Source organism: Nothoprocta perdicaria, unplaced genomic scaffold (genome assembly GCF_003342845.1).
Source record: "Nothoprocta perdicaria isolate Ctin4 unplaced genomic scaffold, notPer1 scaffold_173, whole genome shotgun sequence".
Lineage (NCBI taxonomy): Eukaryota > Metazoa > Chordata > Aves > Tinamiformes > Tinamidae > Nothoprocta > Nothoprocta perdicaria.
This window is the reverse complement of record NW_020454905.1, coordinates 254,173-267,750: the sequence shown is the minus strand read 5'-3', so window position 1 is coordinate 267,750 and position 13,578 is coordinate 254,173. Positions and strand designations below refer to the sequence as shown.

Genomic DNA, 13,578 nt, shown 5'->3' with positions numbered 1-13,578 from the left:
TTCTTGAAGTTCTTTGCATTTAATGTAAATAGACTGACAGGCCTAGAGACTGACATCTTGTATTTTCTTTCTGACAGGCAGCACATGGTCTGTAAGTATGTGTTTCACTCAGAAAGTAACAAGTGTGCACTTCCCTGTCCAGAAAGTTATTGATTAGTATAAATTGCTGTGTTGCTTCATGGAATGTGAATTTGACCCTAGGTAAAAAAAAAAAAAAAATGTATATATATATATATTTTTCAGATATGCCAAGAAACAGCTAAGTATTTTCAGTAACTATTCACCTTGGACTAAAATCTAGACTTGAAAAATCAAAGTCTTTGCTTAGTTATTCATTTAGACCATGCAAATAGTTATCCATTTTTATTACAAATCTGCAATTCACTCTGAAGCTATGCTGCTTTACCATCAACACAGCTACCACCTTTCTATAAATAACAAAGCCTGGTGATTAGCACTTACTCTTTGTATGACTCATATTTAAAGAGCTCCCCAATGTGCTTCTCAGGTAGTCTCTTTGAATCATGAATTAGAAGGGGAAAAAAAAGATCAGCTTCTGAAATACCACCATGCTGAGAGATTCTAGATGCCTGGAACATATCGTCTCCTATTTATAGTGTCAAGCTGTAGGGCAATTTGACAAAATGGAAGTCAGTGGTCATGCAGAAGTTTCTTCAGTTGTTATTGTTAAATAAAAGGAATCTGAGAATGGAAAAGCTCCATTGGCCTCCATGCTATACATATACAAACACACATTCCATTAATAACAACTTAATTCTGAGATCCAATTTAATTGCTATGGTATAGAAAAAGGAAATAATTGGACTGAAATTTTCCAAAGTCTTTGCCTGAAAGACATCTGACACCACTCTAACTTGAAGCTGACTCTATGTCTATGTATGCAAAGGTAATAGTGTCTGGCAGCATTACTCACTCGCTCAGTACCACATAAATATAAATCCCCTACTCCCAAAGCTCCATCTAACTTAGACACTTCTACAGTTACTCCTAAGATTTTGCTAAAAAAGACAAATATTCACATAGAGACATTTATACACTTTTTTCACTTAACAGATCTTCGTGAAGTCAGCACAGACCTACAGGCCTGGTGCTACACACAAGTAATGTGCTATCCTACACCAGCTTGAAACCCATTTGGATCTTCCTGCCCCAGATGTTACCTTCTACAGGCTTACTGGCTTTGAGGCAATTTCACAAGAAACACCAAACCTGCTTATTTCAGCTAAAAATTCAGAGTTCTAGGAAGAATGGCCTACAGGACCCAAGAAGCCCACCCTGGAAAAAGCCCCTGTTTGGCCAATACCATCAAACTTTGACAGATCTTGTACTACTAGGCAGGAGTTTCCATACAGTGCTCCTATAACCCCACATAATGCACCCACATACCACTGATTTTAGCCTATAGCCCTATGGGGCACTCTTAATAGAGATTCAGTTTCCACTTGTGGCCTGTCATTTCATTTCTGGCCACAACAACCATATACCACTTCATTATACCAATGTATAATTTCATCATGGTAATTTTATGCACACTGATGGAAAAAAGAAGCCAAGTGACATGTTCTTTCACTAAATGTAGTACTTTCCTTTCATATTATATAATACGTATTATATTTTATTTATCTTCATCATCAATGCTTTCAATTTATCACTAGAGGCTATGTTAAAAAAAATCAAGATTACTAGAATGGCAATTTAACTGTTACAGTAAGTGTCAATATATAGTAAAATAGTTAAAAGAAAAAAGGCACCTTTCCTTCAGTGAAACTTTGATATATACTGACTTCCTTAACTGAACTGATTCACTTTAAATATGTATAGCTGGAACAGTATATAACTGTGATTACACAAACCATCTATTCCTCCTTACATGAAAAAATGTTGTCAACAATTGCTGTTCACAGGCTGGTACTGTTAAAATTTCATACATTATTAAAGAATAGCTGATATTTCTTTTTATTTATTTTCAGAGATACAATGTTCATGAGATAATTATAGAGAGCACATGATATATTATCATTAAACACATTTTTGCCACAAAATTTGAGCGCATTGGTAGAAAATCCTATGTCAAGTTATGTGAAAATATTTATCGCCTTTAACCATAATTTCATAAAATCAATGTACACTTTATGTAACATTATGTCAGCAATCTCCTTTATGCAAATCTCTTTCGCTCTATACTTATATGTGTTTACAGTTAAGAACTCCATCAAATGCTTTTTTTCTGAGTATATGTGTGTGTGCATTATCCAAGAAAAGTAAATTTTCTCTCCTATAGTAACTGTAATTGTAAACACCACTGGACCCAATATTACAAGGAATATTACAAGGAATATTACAAGGGGAATTACAAGATCTTAATTATAGCAAATAATTGTCATTGTATTTTTCTACCTAATGCTGAATGCAACATTAATTGTTTTTTACCTTCTAATGTTTACAGAACACTGACTGTATATTTCAAAGACATAATCCTTACCAACTATATACTGACTTTTATTTCTGTGTCTATTATATAAATTAAGATTTTTTTGAATACTGAATATTGAGGAACAAATGACAACAACTGTATTTAAATACATGCACAGTACCGTGCACTATAGAATGATGAAATACTATTTTTTAATGGATGAATGAGTCAATAGAAAAATAGATTTAATAAATCATTAACACTTTAAAGTCTAGATAAAAGCATGAGAAAACTGATAAATCATGCATTTCAAGCAAAGTTGTATCTTTTTCTGTTGTTTTGATGAAATCTCTGAGAACTTAAGACATGCAGAGATGATGAGTAGGTCTTTCTAAACCAAGGTTAATGTCAAGACCGCACAAAAAGTTTTTATTGAGGTTGTATGTTTATATGCAAAATTGAAAAAAAGTTGCCATTCTTGGATTCCCTTTCAACATTAAACAGTGCTGTGCAAACCTCAGACAAATATCTGTAGTATGATTTCTGTGTTGTTAGGAAATCTCTCAGAGGTCTAGGAAAGCAAAACCTGAACAACTGCCCCCCAAATCTCTATGAGAAGAAATGCTTTGATCCCAGGCAGCAGACTATAGAAGTGGACTAGGCAGCAGTTTATCTTTCTCTTGAGAGACTAATTTAGAGGATGAGTAAATTATGGATAGTATAAATTTATAAATAATAATGACAACAAAATTAGATATCACTTTAACTTTTCAGTATGTGTCTATGCCTACCAACTTATGAAACAAATAAAAAGTAAGCATTATATGCAATTAATTTAATGTTTTTCCTATGCTAGCATTTGTCTGGACATTGCCAAGGTAATCAAAAGAACTGTAAATTTTCAGAAGTGAGTCTACTTCAGTGAGCTTGATTAATTATGCATTAACCCATTTCTCTGAAGTATCCTTCACTAAATCTTTGGTGGGAAATGCACTTTATTAGGCATGAGCTTTGGTTATTTGTGTGCATATACACTGTAATATTGGTCAATATGCAGAATGATTTAAAGTTTTTCATGTCACAGAGATTTATTGCTCGTTACAATTATTTTAGTGTTTCAGCAAAAAGTACCAATGATGAATTTTGCAAGTATCACTATCTTCATGCTTCACATGATCTCCTTAGCAATGTAGCTTTTGCTCAAACTTGTTTTTGGATTCCACTCTTGAAAAAGCCTTCACAGGAGTAATCATGGTCATGTGAATACTGCACACAAGGGAGTTCAGTTAGGTGTTTTCTGTAGGTACAGTTACTCATATACATATGACATAGCAGAATAAGATATATGATTTTAATACTTAGCTGAAGAAAAATAATCCCAGTGTAGAAAAAAATTGTTAAACTAAAAGTACAGATTAATGAGATCTGTAATAAACTTTACTCTAAATAGGTCCAATCAGTTACTGACCTGAAGATGCTTGTCCAAGAAATACTATTGAAAACATGGCATATGATCTTTGCAGCAGAAAAAAAAAATTAAATGGAATTATAGAGAGAAAATCAAATTATCCATGGCATTCTCTTTCCATATTCCATGGCAAAATTATCCCATAAATTAGTAAATGGTAACGCATGCAACAAAAAATATGCTGTATCACTTTATGTAAACATCTGCTTTCTTCATGCAAAATGCCTACAAAACTGTGACACTATTTTTTTCTAATAGCATAGTTTTACATCAGCTCAGTCACAGAAACTAATAAACAAAAATCCATGATTTTGCAAGTGGAATATATCCTAAAATTCTTGAAAGATTTCCAGCATAAATATGCCAAAGCCCAACACAGCTAATTGTTTTTCTAAAAACTAAACTACGTAGGCTTATTCCTTGGTGTGGTTCCTTGTTCTTTTGATGATAGAAGAGAAAAGACCAGTTTTTGGAGGTGGTCCCATCAGCATGGGTGCTTGGTTCTTGTGGGTTATTTTTATCTGGGGGAAGAAAGAAGGAAAATAGAGTTATCCCTAGAGCTAATTCAATTGCTACAAATAATCCAAATATCAAAAATACAAAATACCTGAACCATCTTTAAACCATTTTTAAATGTGAGTCCTGAACCATCTTCATTTAATTGAAGATGAAATGGTCTGTATTTCTTAGGAATGATCTTACATATGCAATACACCAGCTGCATGATACAAATACTTTGAATTATATTCAAAGTCAATAATATTAATTGTACATAATGAAATAAATGACAATATGTGATCTTACTTTTGAGGTGTGAGATTTATTGCTAGCAGTTGAATATTTTACATATCTATAAGATGAATAATAATTTAAAAGCTGGAAAGGACAAACATGCTGACAGACCAAGTTGTTGCCTATTATTAAGGCATAAACTGTATTTTCGCATGGTTTAATTAGAAATCTAATCATGCTGTACTTCTCTTTTAACACAAGACACTGCTTAATTTCAAAATAACCATTATGAATGAAAGTCAAAAATTAACACAAAAAAAGGTCAAGAATGATGAACTATCATTCTAATTTGTTAATTAATTGGCAATAGAATAGACTCAAATATTGAAAAGCCTACTTAAAATACTTTACAAGACTGCTCTAAAGCCACCCGCTTTGATTTCTTTGATATAAAACTACGAATCACCTTAAATGAGACAACCTTAAAGTAGATTATGTCTGCAATTTTCTCTAATTCAAGTCTAAATTAGAGAAGACATTTTATGAATGTATGCTATGCTCAAAGCTAATTGAAAGCAATTATCAAAGTGGCATTTTGTCTGTGACTTTAAGATACATTGTAAGATAATAAATGATTCTCATTATGTAATAAAAAGGTCACATCTTGCCTTTGGGCTAGTGACGCTAAGAGTTTTTCAAAAGCAATCCGAGACATTTTCTTTAGTGAACTACGACTAATACAAGAACCATCACTTATTAAATATCAGTTGTCACCTGCATAGTACCCACATCAGAGATGGGTATTTCCTTCAAGAAGGAACACCACCTCATTAAAAACTGGAAAAATATATCTCTTAAAGTGCATACCTGACATTTTCAAGTTAAAATGAATATCCTTCACTTGTCATTCACTAATAGTAATGAAACAAAAAATGTATGTCACGTGGAGAGGTTCATTAAAATATAGATCAGGACATTTCTTGGGGTGGAAATTTACTTTACAGTCTAAAGAGACGGAAACATAAAAATCTCAACAGAACAAGTAGGTTTCTTTAAATATACGATAGTCTTTATTCTCCAAATGTTAACTTCCATGGCACCTTAGTTCATTAGTCTCATATTTCATATGTGACCTCTTTTTGTCAACATTGTTCATTAGTATCAAATTTAGTATATCATTTTTTGGCAACCTAAATTACATTCACACAGAAAATAAGTCCTGCTTCCAAAGATTGGCATAAACATATTTTCTCACAAGAAATTCTGCTTCAGGCATGACTTTTGAAGCCAAATCTGTAATTGGGATAAATTGGCATTACTCCATTGATGTCAGTTTATACCAGCTGATGATCTGGTCCTGGAAATCCTCAAAGATTTCTGTAACTTCCTTCATAAGACATACTCTGAGTCTCAAAAATAGTGGTGACATCAACCAGAGCCTGAGGATCAATACATAAAGTAATGTGCAGCTGCTGTGAGTAAATTCTTTGAGAGGCATGAGGGCTCAGCATATTGCAAGATTTGGCCATGATGAGGCAATAGGAATGTCCTCAAAATTTCCTCTCAAAGGTAATTTCATTGTAATTCTTCAAATGAATAAAAGAGCAAGGCACAAAGATGGCTTTAGCATGAAGAGGTGAAGTAATCCTAAAACCTCATACAGATTGCGTGTTGGATTGGGGCTGTTCAGTGCTGCTGAGGATGAATGCAATTACATATTGAGAAAATATTTATCATTTATAATGTTCTTTTTTGGCTTGAGCCATCTGTTTCAGGGATCATGACCTCTTCAGTATGTTATATCCTATCAGCTGAGATCAGCTAAGATGCTTGAACATGATTAAGCACTCATGAACATGAGAAAGGAGTCCTATATACACTTCTCTGAGGAATATTTTAGACTGTTGCAAACTGGCATGGTTCCACTAGTTTCAAGTATACATTATGTTCTGAAAATACAAAAATAAAATGTAAACCCAAAGTACATATTTTATGTATCCTTGGTAGCATAAGTTAGTGTTGTGTTGATTAGCAATGATAACTATTGATTTCTTTGATTTTCTGCTGGAAGAATATAGATTAAAAATCTGATACTTAGGTGATAAAAAGAGATCAGGATGTTTGTAATACACTCCATATTTACTGGACTATTTTCTCTGAAAAATGCCAATTTTGTCTTTCTCAAGATTCTCAGGCACTGTGTTTCTGACCTGGACTCTTGCTTCCGTATCTCTTTCCATACTAGTGGCAATGCCAGAGTTGGTGATGTGAATTTGTGGGATAAGTGAAAAGTGAAAGCACACACTTTCAGACAGGACACTTTCAGACTAAGAGTTTCCAAAAGAAAAAACACTCTTCTGGATGAAAAGAAGGGAAGCAGCACTGAAGACTTAAGATTGCTGAACAGAGGATTGACATGGACAAAAAAAATCTTTAGTTGTAAGCAAAATCTAGTTAAATTAAAAAGAAAATATGATATCTTCTTGATATTACTTATAGTTCTGTGTAGATACTACATTTGTTGAAATGAAGACTAATTTTTAACATTCACCTTCTTTGCCTTGTTAAGCAATCTCATGTCTTCTGCACTAGAAATATAATTTTGAAAGCTTTAAATGAAACATTATTTAAATACAGCATTATTATTATTCAATTTACCTTATCCCAAGGTGAATTTTTATATAAAACTGATTCAAAACAAAAGTTATGTAAAGAAAAAATTGCTCAGAAAAAATCCACAAAACTCAACACAAAGCGAACATATATTTAGCAACTGACTATACCCTGACAGAGGCATACAAAATAGCATGAAGTTCTGTAAATTTTGGGGAATATTTACTCAGCTTTATTGAAAATATGGTATAACTCACAGAAAATAAGCAAAGTGTTCTTAAACATAAATTAAGGGGAGAGTCTGAAGTGTATTTGAAGAAAAAAAAACCATCTAAATTTTATATGGCACAAATTTATATTTAAGAACATGAAAGATATAGAAGTAATAAAATTACATTTAGAAGGAAAGTAAATAGCCAAATTAATTGCTAAGATGTCATAGATTTCTGTTGAAAGCCTGAAGTACAACATTATAGGTTAAACTCAAGCTGTTGAAGTCAATGGCAAAACTCCATTCACTAACCGATGCCAAGATTTTATTCTACGAGTTCATGATCATAGAAATCTAGAGGATTGTTATATCTAATAAACAGATTTAGCAGAAAAATACTGCATTTGCAATTTTAAAATCACCTTTGCAGTATCAGAAAGTGTGTTTGATGAAATATTTCTGGGAAGGAAAACTAGATCCTATTAAAGAAGAGCATAATTCTTAAAAGCAGAGATGATAATTACTCCCTATTCAAAGAGAGGATTTTTTCTAATAAAGGATAAGTCTGAATTTGTGACAGTAAATATGCTTATAAAAGCATAAAATGGTTATTTATTTGTTTTAGAAGCAGGACAGAATTGCAAACTGTGCTTTGAAGCCATATTAATACAATGCATTCACTAAATAAAATGCATTAAGCATTAATAATTTGAGAGAAATAACCACATCTTTTAGATCAATCACTTTTAAGTCCACTTTTGTACAATATATGCTGATTACATATATGTTCCTCACTTGGCAATGCCTATAAGCTTTAGATTAATACAAAATACAGTGTTATAGGTACTAACTGGAATGTTAAATGAAAATAGAAAACTGAAAATAGAAAACTGAAAATAGAGTTAATCAATTCTTTTTATAATGTTTGAAAGTTAGAGAAATTATTTCTGTATGTTAAGGAAAGAAGTATAAACTGACAAATAAAAAATACTTTAAGTTGGATCTGTATTTCAGGACATGTGTATTTTTCTCTATGTTACCAACAAGGTTCGGCTGTTGGTAGGTTTGATGGTAGGAATGTTTGCCACAGATTAGATGCCCATATTACTCCTATCCTTTATGGGAAATGGATGGATGGATGTGGCACCTCAGTATAACAGGAGAGCCAAACACTTCTATCTACCTAAAAGTGACCAAGTGCTGCATTGATTATCATGATGGGAAGAAGTAGTACAGAATGTGGGCAGTGTTAAAAAAAAACAAAAATTAAAACTAAAAGACTTATGACTTGTATTATGAGGCATTTGGTCAAATCTCTCAGATCTGGACTGCTATATTTTAAATATAGCATTATGCAACACATCTTTTAAATAAATTTCTTAACAATATTATTGTGCAAAGTGCAATCAAATCTAATCAGTTTGGCATTAATTAAGCTCTAATAATATACTCTAGTCTCTCTCCTAAGTAGTGTGATCCGTTTCCCCTTCACACAGGTAGACTGGAAAACATTATGGTGTCATCATAATTTTTAAACATACTGAGAAAATGACAGAGCTGCAAAATTAAAATAAATGATTAATGGCATTTTTTTCATGTTTTGTACTAATAGGTATCACTGAGGTTTTAAATTAATAGAGCTGTCAAGCTCAGGGTTGTTACAGATCCAGTGCAGAACAAAAATGGAAATTATGTATTCCACAGACACCTAAAGATGACACTTTGGAATATTTTAAATTTTAATTAGTAGGTGCAATTGTTTTTTCCCCCCTTTCCCCCTTAAACCACTGCAAATTAATTGGCAATTAGTCACAACTAATTCTTTTCTTAACAATCTGAACTGGAAAGAAAGGTACATTACACGTTAACATATTTGTCTGGGGGTGCAGAAAGCACACATGCAGTAAATTGCTTTGTCAATTACAAAAACTACTGTTGTGAAATTAGGAAAAATATGCATAGGTAAACAAAACTAATTAATGTGCAGTGTACCTATGAGCACAAAAAATAACGCCCAGGTATAAAATAAATTGTTAGAACCTCAGAAAAGCATTCTGGCCTAGAAACAGAATTGTATGCATGCTGTTACTCAAAAGAAGGGGCAAAGATGTAATATTTAACTACAACATCTAAAACTTTTTCTACACATCCATTTATAGCTTAACTATGTAATAACAGCCTAATATGCTACCAATATCAGCCACTGTAGCTAGGACTCAGTTCATCTTTGCCCTAAAAAAATAGATACATTTTCCACTTTAAAAAAAAAAATGACAAAAAAACTCATTAAAAAATTCTTATGAAAAAAAGGATACTTCACAGACTGACAGGCTAGAAAACAGCTGCAGATTCCTCATGCCATCTATGGAATGTGGAAGCCAATGGAGCTGCATAAAAGCAAATCTGTGACTTCCTTTTAGCTTTTTCACATAGCTCTGCCATATTGTCAGTATGACAACAAGCTTTTCTGATTTTAGTTCCTGTGTCTCTCTGGACTTAGAAAGGTAGGCTCATCAGGCCCTCTGTGTCTTGATTAAACATATTTTTAAGGACTAGAGGAAAGGCTATGAAGAAACCATATTCTGAAATTTTGTTTCTGAGTTTAAACATTAAATGGCTTACTAAAAATTTACTTTTCAGCACATGATTCTAAAAATACTATTATACAAAAGGTAAATGATATGTTTTGTTTTGGATGTCTATGAAACTGTATTTCTGCAAACCATTATGATGGTTGCAGATGGTTTTCCCTAGCTTCATTCCTTCACTTAGGCAATATTCTTGCATATCCTATAAGCAGTTCTCCCTTCCACTTGTAATCTAATGATGTTAGCAGCTTGAGGCTCTTTCAGACATGATGCCAACCAAGTAAGAACAGATGAAAGAACTGAAAATCACAGTTATTTCTAATTAAGACAGAATATTCTTATAGATTTTTCAAAATAATGCTAAGAAATGTACTTAAATTGAAAGATTATCTTTTTTCTAAAAAAAAAAAAAAAAAAAGATGAAGCTAGAAGTTAATCAAATTAACTAGAGAGTCTCTGAAGATTCATTGCTATTAATGACCTATTTTGAGATCAGGTGAAACCATAGATATTTTCCATGTTGCTATATTTGTCTGGGAGAGCTCTGATAGAATTTCCTCCTTAGCTAATCAGACAAGATGTTTAACATAACATTAACATTATCATCTTTCCTTCTCCCAAAGACTCTTCTATAAAAAAAAAAAAAAAAACAGTGAAAACAATACAATTTGACATTGAGGTTCTGCATCTTATTATACCAAAGCAGGGTGACTTTGTCAGACCCTGCAGTCTGCGTCTATTTAACACACTGAAAATTCTGGAAGGTTGGATGTCTAGAGCAGGGCAATTCACATTTTTAAGCATGCACACAAGCAAGAATGCATTTCTGCTTTCATGGAACACTAGCAACATGCGCAATAGAAGATGGTAAGACATGGTAAATGAAGCACACTTTTTTAGTACTAAACAAAATCACAGGAAAGAAAAATCAAGCACATAGCTTTTGGGAAATCACTGCATTTTCTGTTGCATCCCACAGTATTCTCCAGTCTATCCAGTCACTTTTGGAGGACATACACTTCACATTTTTGAGAAGGAACAGCTACTTGTATAATACTTTTCAGTCAGAATGGAGAAATAGTGGAGTTGTGAGTTGACCTTGTTGATTCCATTCTTACATAAAGAGGAAATAAACTTCAAAGTCTGCCTATGATGATGTCATCCTGTACATAACAGGTATTTGATACAGAACTTGTTTTCCTTAGTCTGCCTAATGGAATCAAGCCAGCAAATTTTGGTCAGGTCCAACCAGAATGAAAAATCACTTACAAGATATGAATGAGAAACAGAAAAGGTCTTCTGAGTGTAACTACTTGAACTTAGAGATAGAATTGAATCAATACTCATTGAAAGAATTAATTTATTTCTCACTCCAAACTCTGTAACTTTTATATCCCAGCTACTGAATTCAAGGGACATTGAGGGTCTAAGCACCTTGTTTCATTTCCAGAGAGAGATCTTAGAAAGTCAACTGGGATTGAGAGACAATAGACTTGAGTCCAAAATGGTCCCACTGGTGACAATAACCGAACATCATCACACCTAATTTGTGGATAAATGTTACACCACTAGCATAATGCACAGCTCCTACGTAACAACTGTAGGTTCCCTCACACCTTACAGAATCATTCACAAGAGCCAATACCCCAATACACTTTGTGATACCTAAAGATTCTCAGTCTTGTCCTTCAGTGGTATTTAGATATATGAGTGGCACACATCATCACCTGCACACAGATGGCTGTATATAGATCCATCCTGGAGGAGGCTTCTCAGTTCACTGGATTCCTGAGATCACAATGCCAGAATGAACCACGGGTTATTTCAACCACTATACTGCTAGTACAGGCTAACACTAGCCAATACTAATAAGCACCCTCCTCAGCATCCTACATATAAAAATGTGAGTCCAGAGATAGCAGGGGTATCTCCTCACCACATCACAGTACATGATGTATGAGTGCCAGTAGCTCTACATAGAGGCCTCTATAGTTCCTTGTAAGAAATAAGGAAAGATATTTCCTAAGAAAAGGGGGGAAAAAAGGAAAAACAGACTCTCATGTGTTTCTTACAAAACAGAAGTCACAGATTTCTTTATCTGCTCATTAAGATTTTCTACATTTAAAAACTATTAATTGCTCATTCACTTGCAGATACTTTTTGGCTGTTGAGAAGGCTCATGACTCTCATATTGTTCTTGTCCTATTATTTTCTGAAATTTGAGCTCTTGTAGGTTCGAATAACTGTCTCCATATTAGCTACACTTAAAAATGTGTTTTGATTTTACATTTTCTTCAGACTCTGGGATACACATTACTGAGAGACCATCCCTATCTCCCTTTGATCACCCCTGTGATCAAATACACTTTGGCTGTCAAAAAAATCCCTCTCTGAAGCACCCACTTGGAAGCGTGTGCTTACTTTCTCACCTGAGAGAAATTTAACATCCACCTTTGGTATTATCACAGGAGGATTTCCTAGTTTGCAGAGAACCTTTAGGAAAAATTCTAGCATGGTTGGAATTATAGTGAGGAGGAGACAGGTCAGAATATAGATTTTTTTTTCCTTCCCTATCTAAATTCATGGTGGAGCAGTACCGTAAATGAATAGTTCGCTTATTTCCTTCTCAGTTGTGTTTTACTTTCACATAGGGTGCATTTGCCTGGTTGTCGCTGCAGGATGTGAAGTGCTTGCCATAGACAATTAGAATTCAGCCCTCCCTCCCTCCCTCCCTCCCTCCCTCCCTCCCTTCCTTCCTTCCTTCCTTCCTTCCTTCCTTCCTTCCTTCCTTCCTTCCTTCCTTCCTTCCTTCCTTCCTTCCTTCCCTCCCTCTTTGGTGTAGCCTTCAATTTTACTTAGGAGGCAAAATTCAAGAAAGTGATCCAGTATTCTGGTATGGCGAATTACCACTTTTCTGGCGGAATACCTTCCCACTGTTATATTGTTACATCTTACCTATAGGCTGTAAGCTACAATCATTCATATACTTAAAATAATAAGGGAAGAATAAGTTTATGTAGGGAAACAAAATCACTAAAATAGCACATTAAACATGCTACTATGACTTCACTCAATAATAATGAGCTTAAACTTTTTCAACGCTGTCTTAAACTTCTTGGTTAGGCTCTCTAACTTACTGGAGAGGGACAATAATCTCCATTTTTGAAGTTACACCTTGTTTCTTTGGCTATTAAGATTTATTCAAAGATCTTACTCTGAGCACTTGATACTATTTGGAGGAATGGATTTCTCCTTCCTGTTTACTTGCCCTCATGTTATGCATATGGGCACTGAAACATCATAATATGAGATTAATTTCCTTCCCTTCTCCTTTAAACTATAGGGTTTTAATTATTATTTATCTTATATGATTCAATCAGCACATTGAAGACTTCATCTTTAAATAAAATGTTCTTACTATGAGCTCTCTAAAGTAAGTGAAAAGTCTTCCTAAATTTTATAAGAGTTATTAGTCACATACACTTTAACACTGTAACTAATATCAGGTCTTCCTCAGCAATCAATAAGAGCA

The 13,578-nt window shown here is 33.6% G+C and overlaps 1 protein-coding gene across 1 annotated transcript in view; it reads right to left on the bottom strand.

Moving 5' to 3' along the window:
* Positions 1-1,953: 1,953 nt before the first annotated feature.
* DGKB (diacylglycerol kinase beta) overlaps positions 1,954-13,578 on the bottom strand; it is a gene marked incomplete at its 5' end in the record, with an annotated part of 260,260 nt that continues 248,635 nt past the window's right edge. The window contains one exon of the mRNA XM_026036252.1: positions 1,954-4,423. Within this exon, the coding sequence (XP_025892037.1) occupies positions 4,316-4,423 (108 nt within the window). The remainder of the gene's footprint in view (positions 4,424-13,578) is intronic.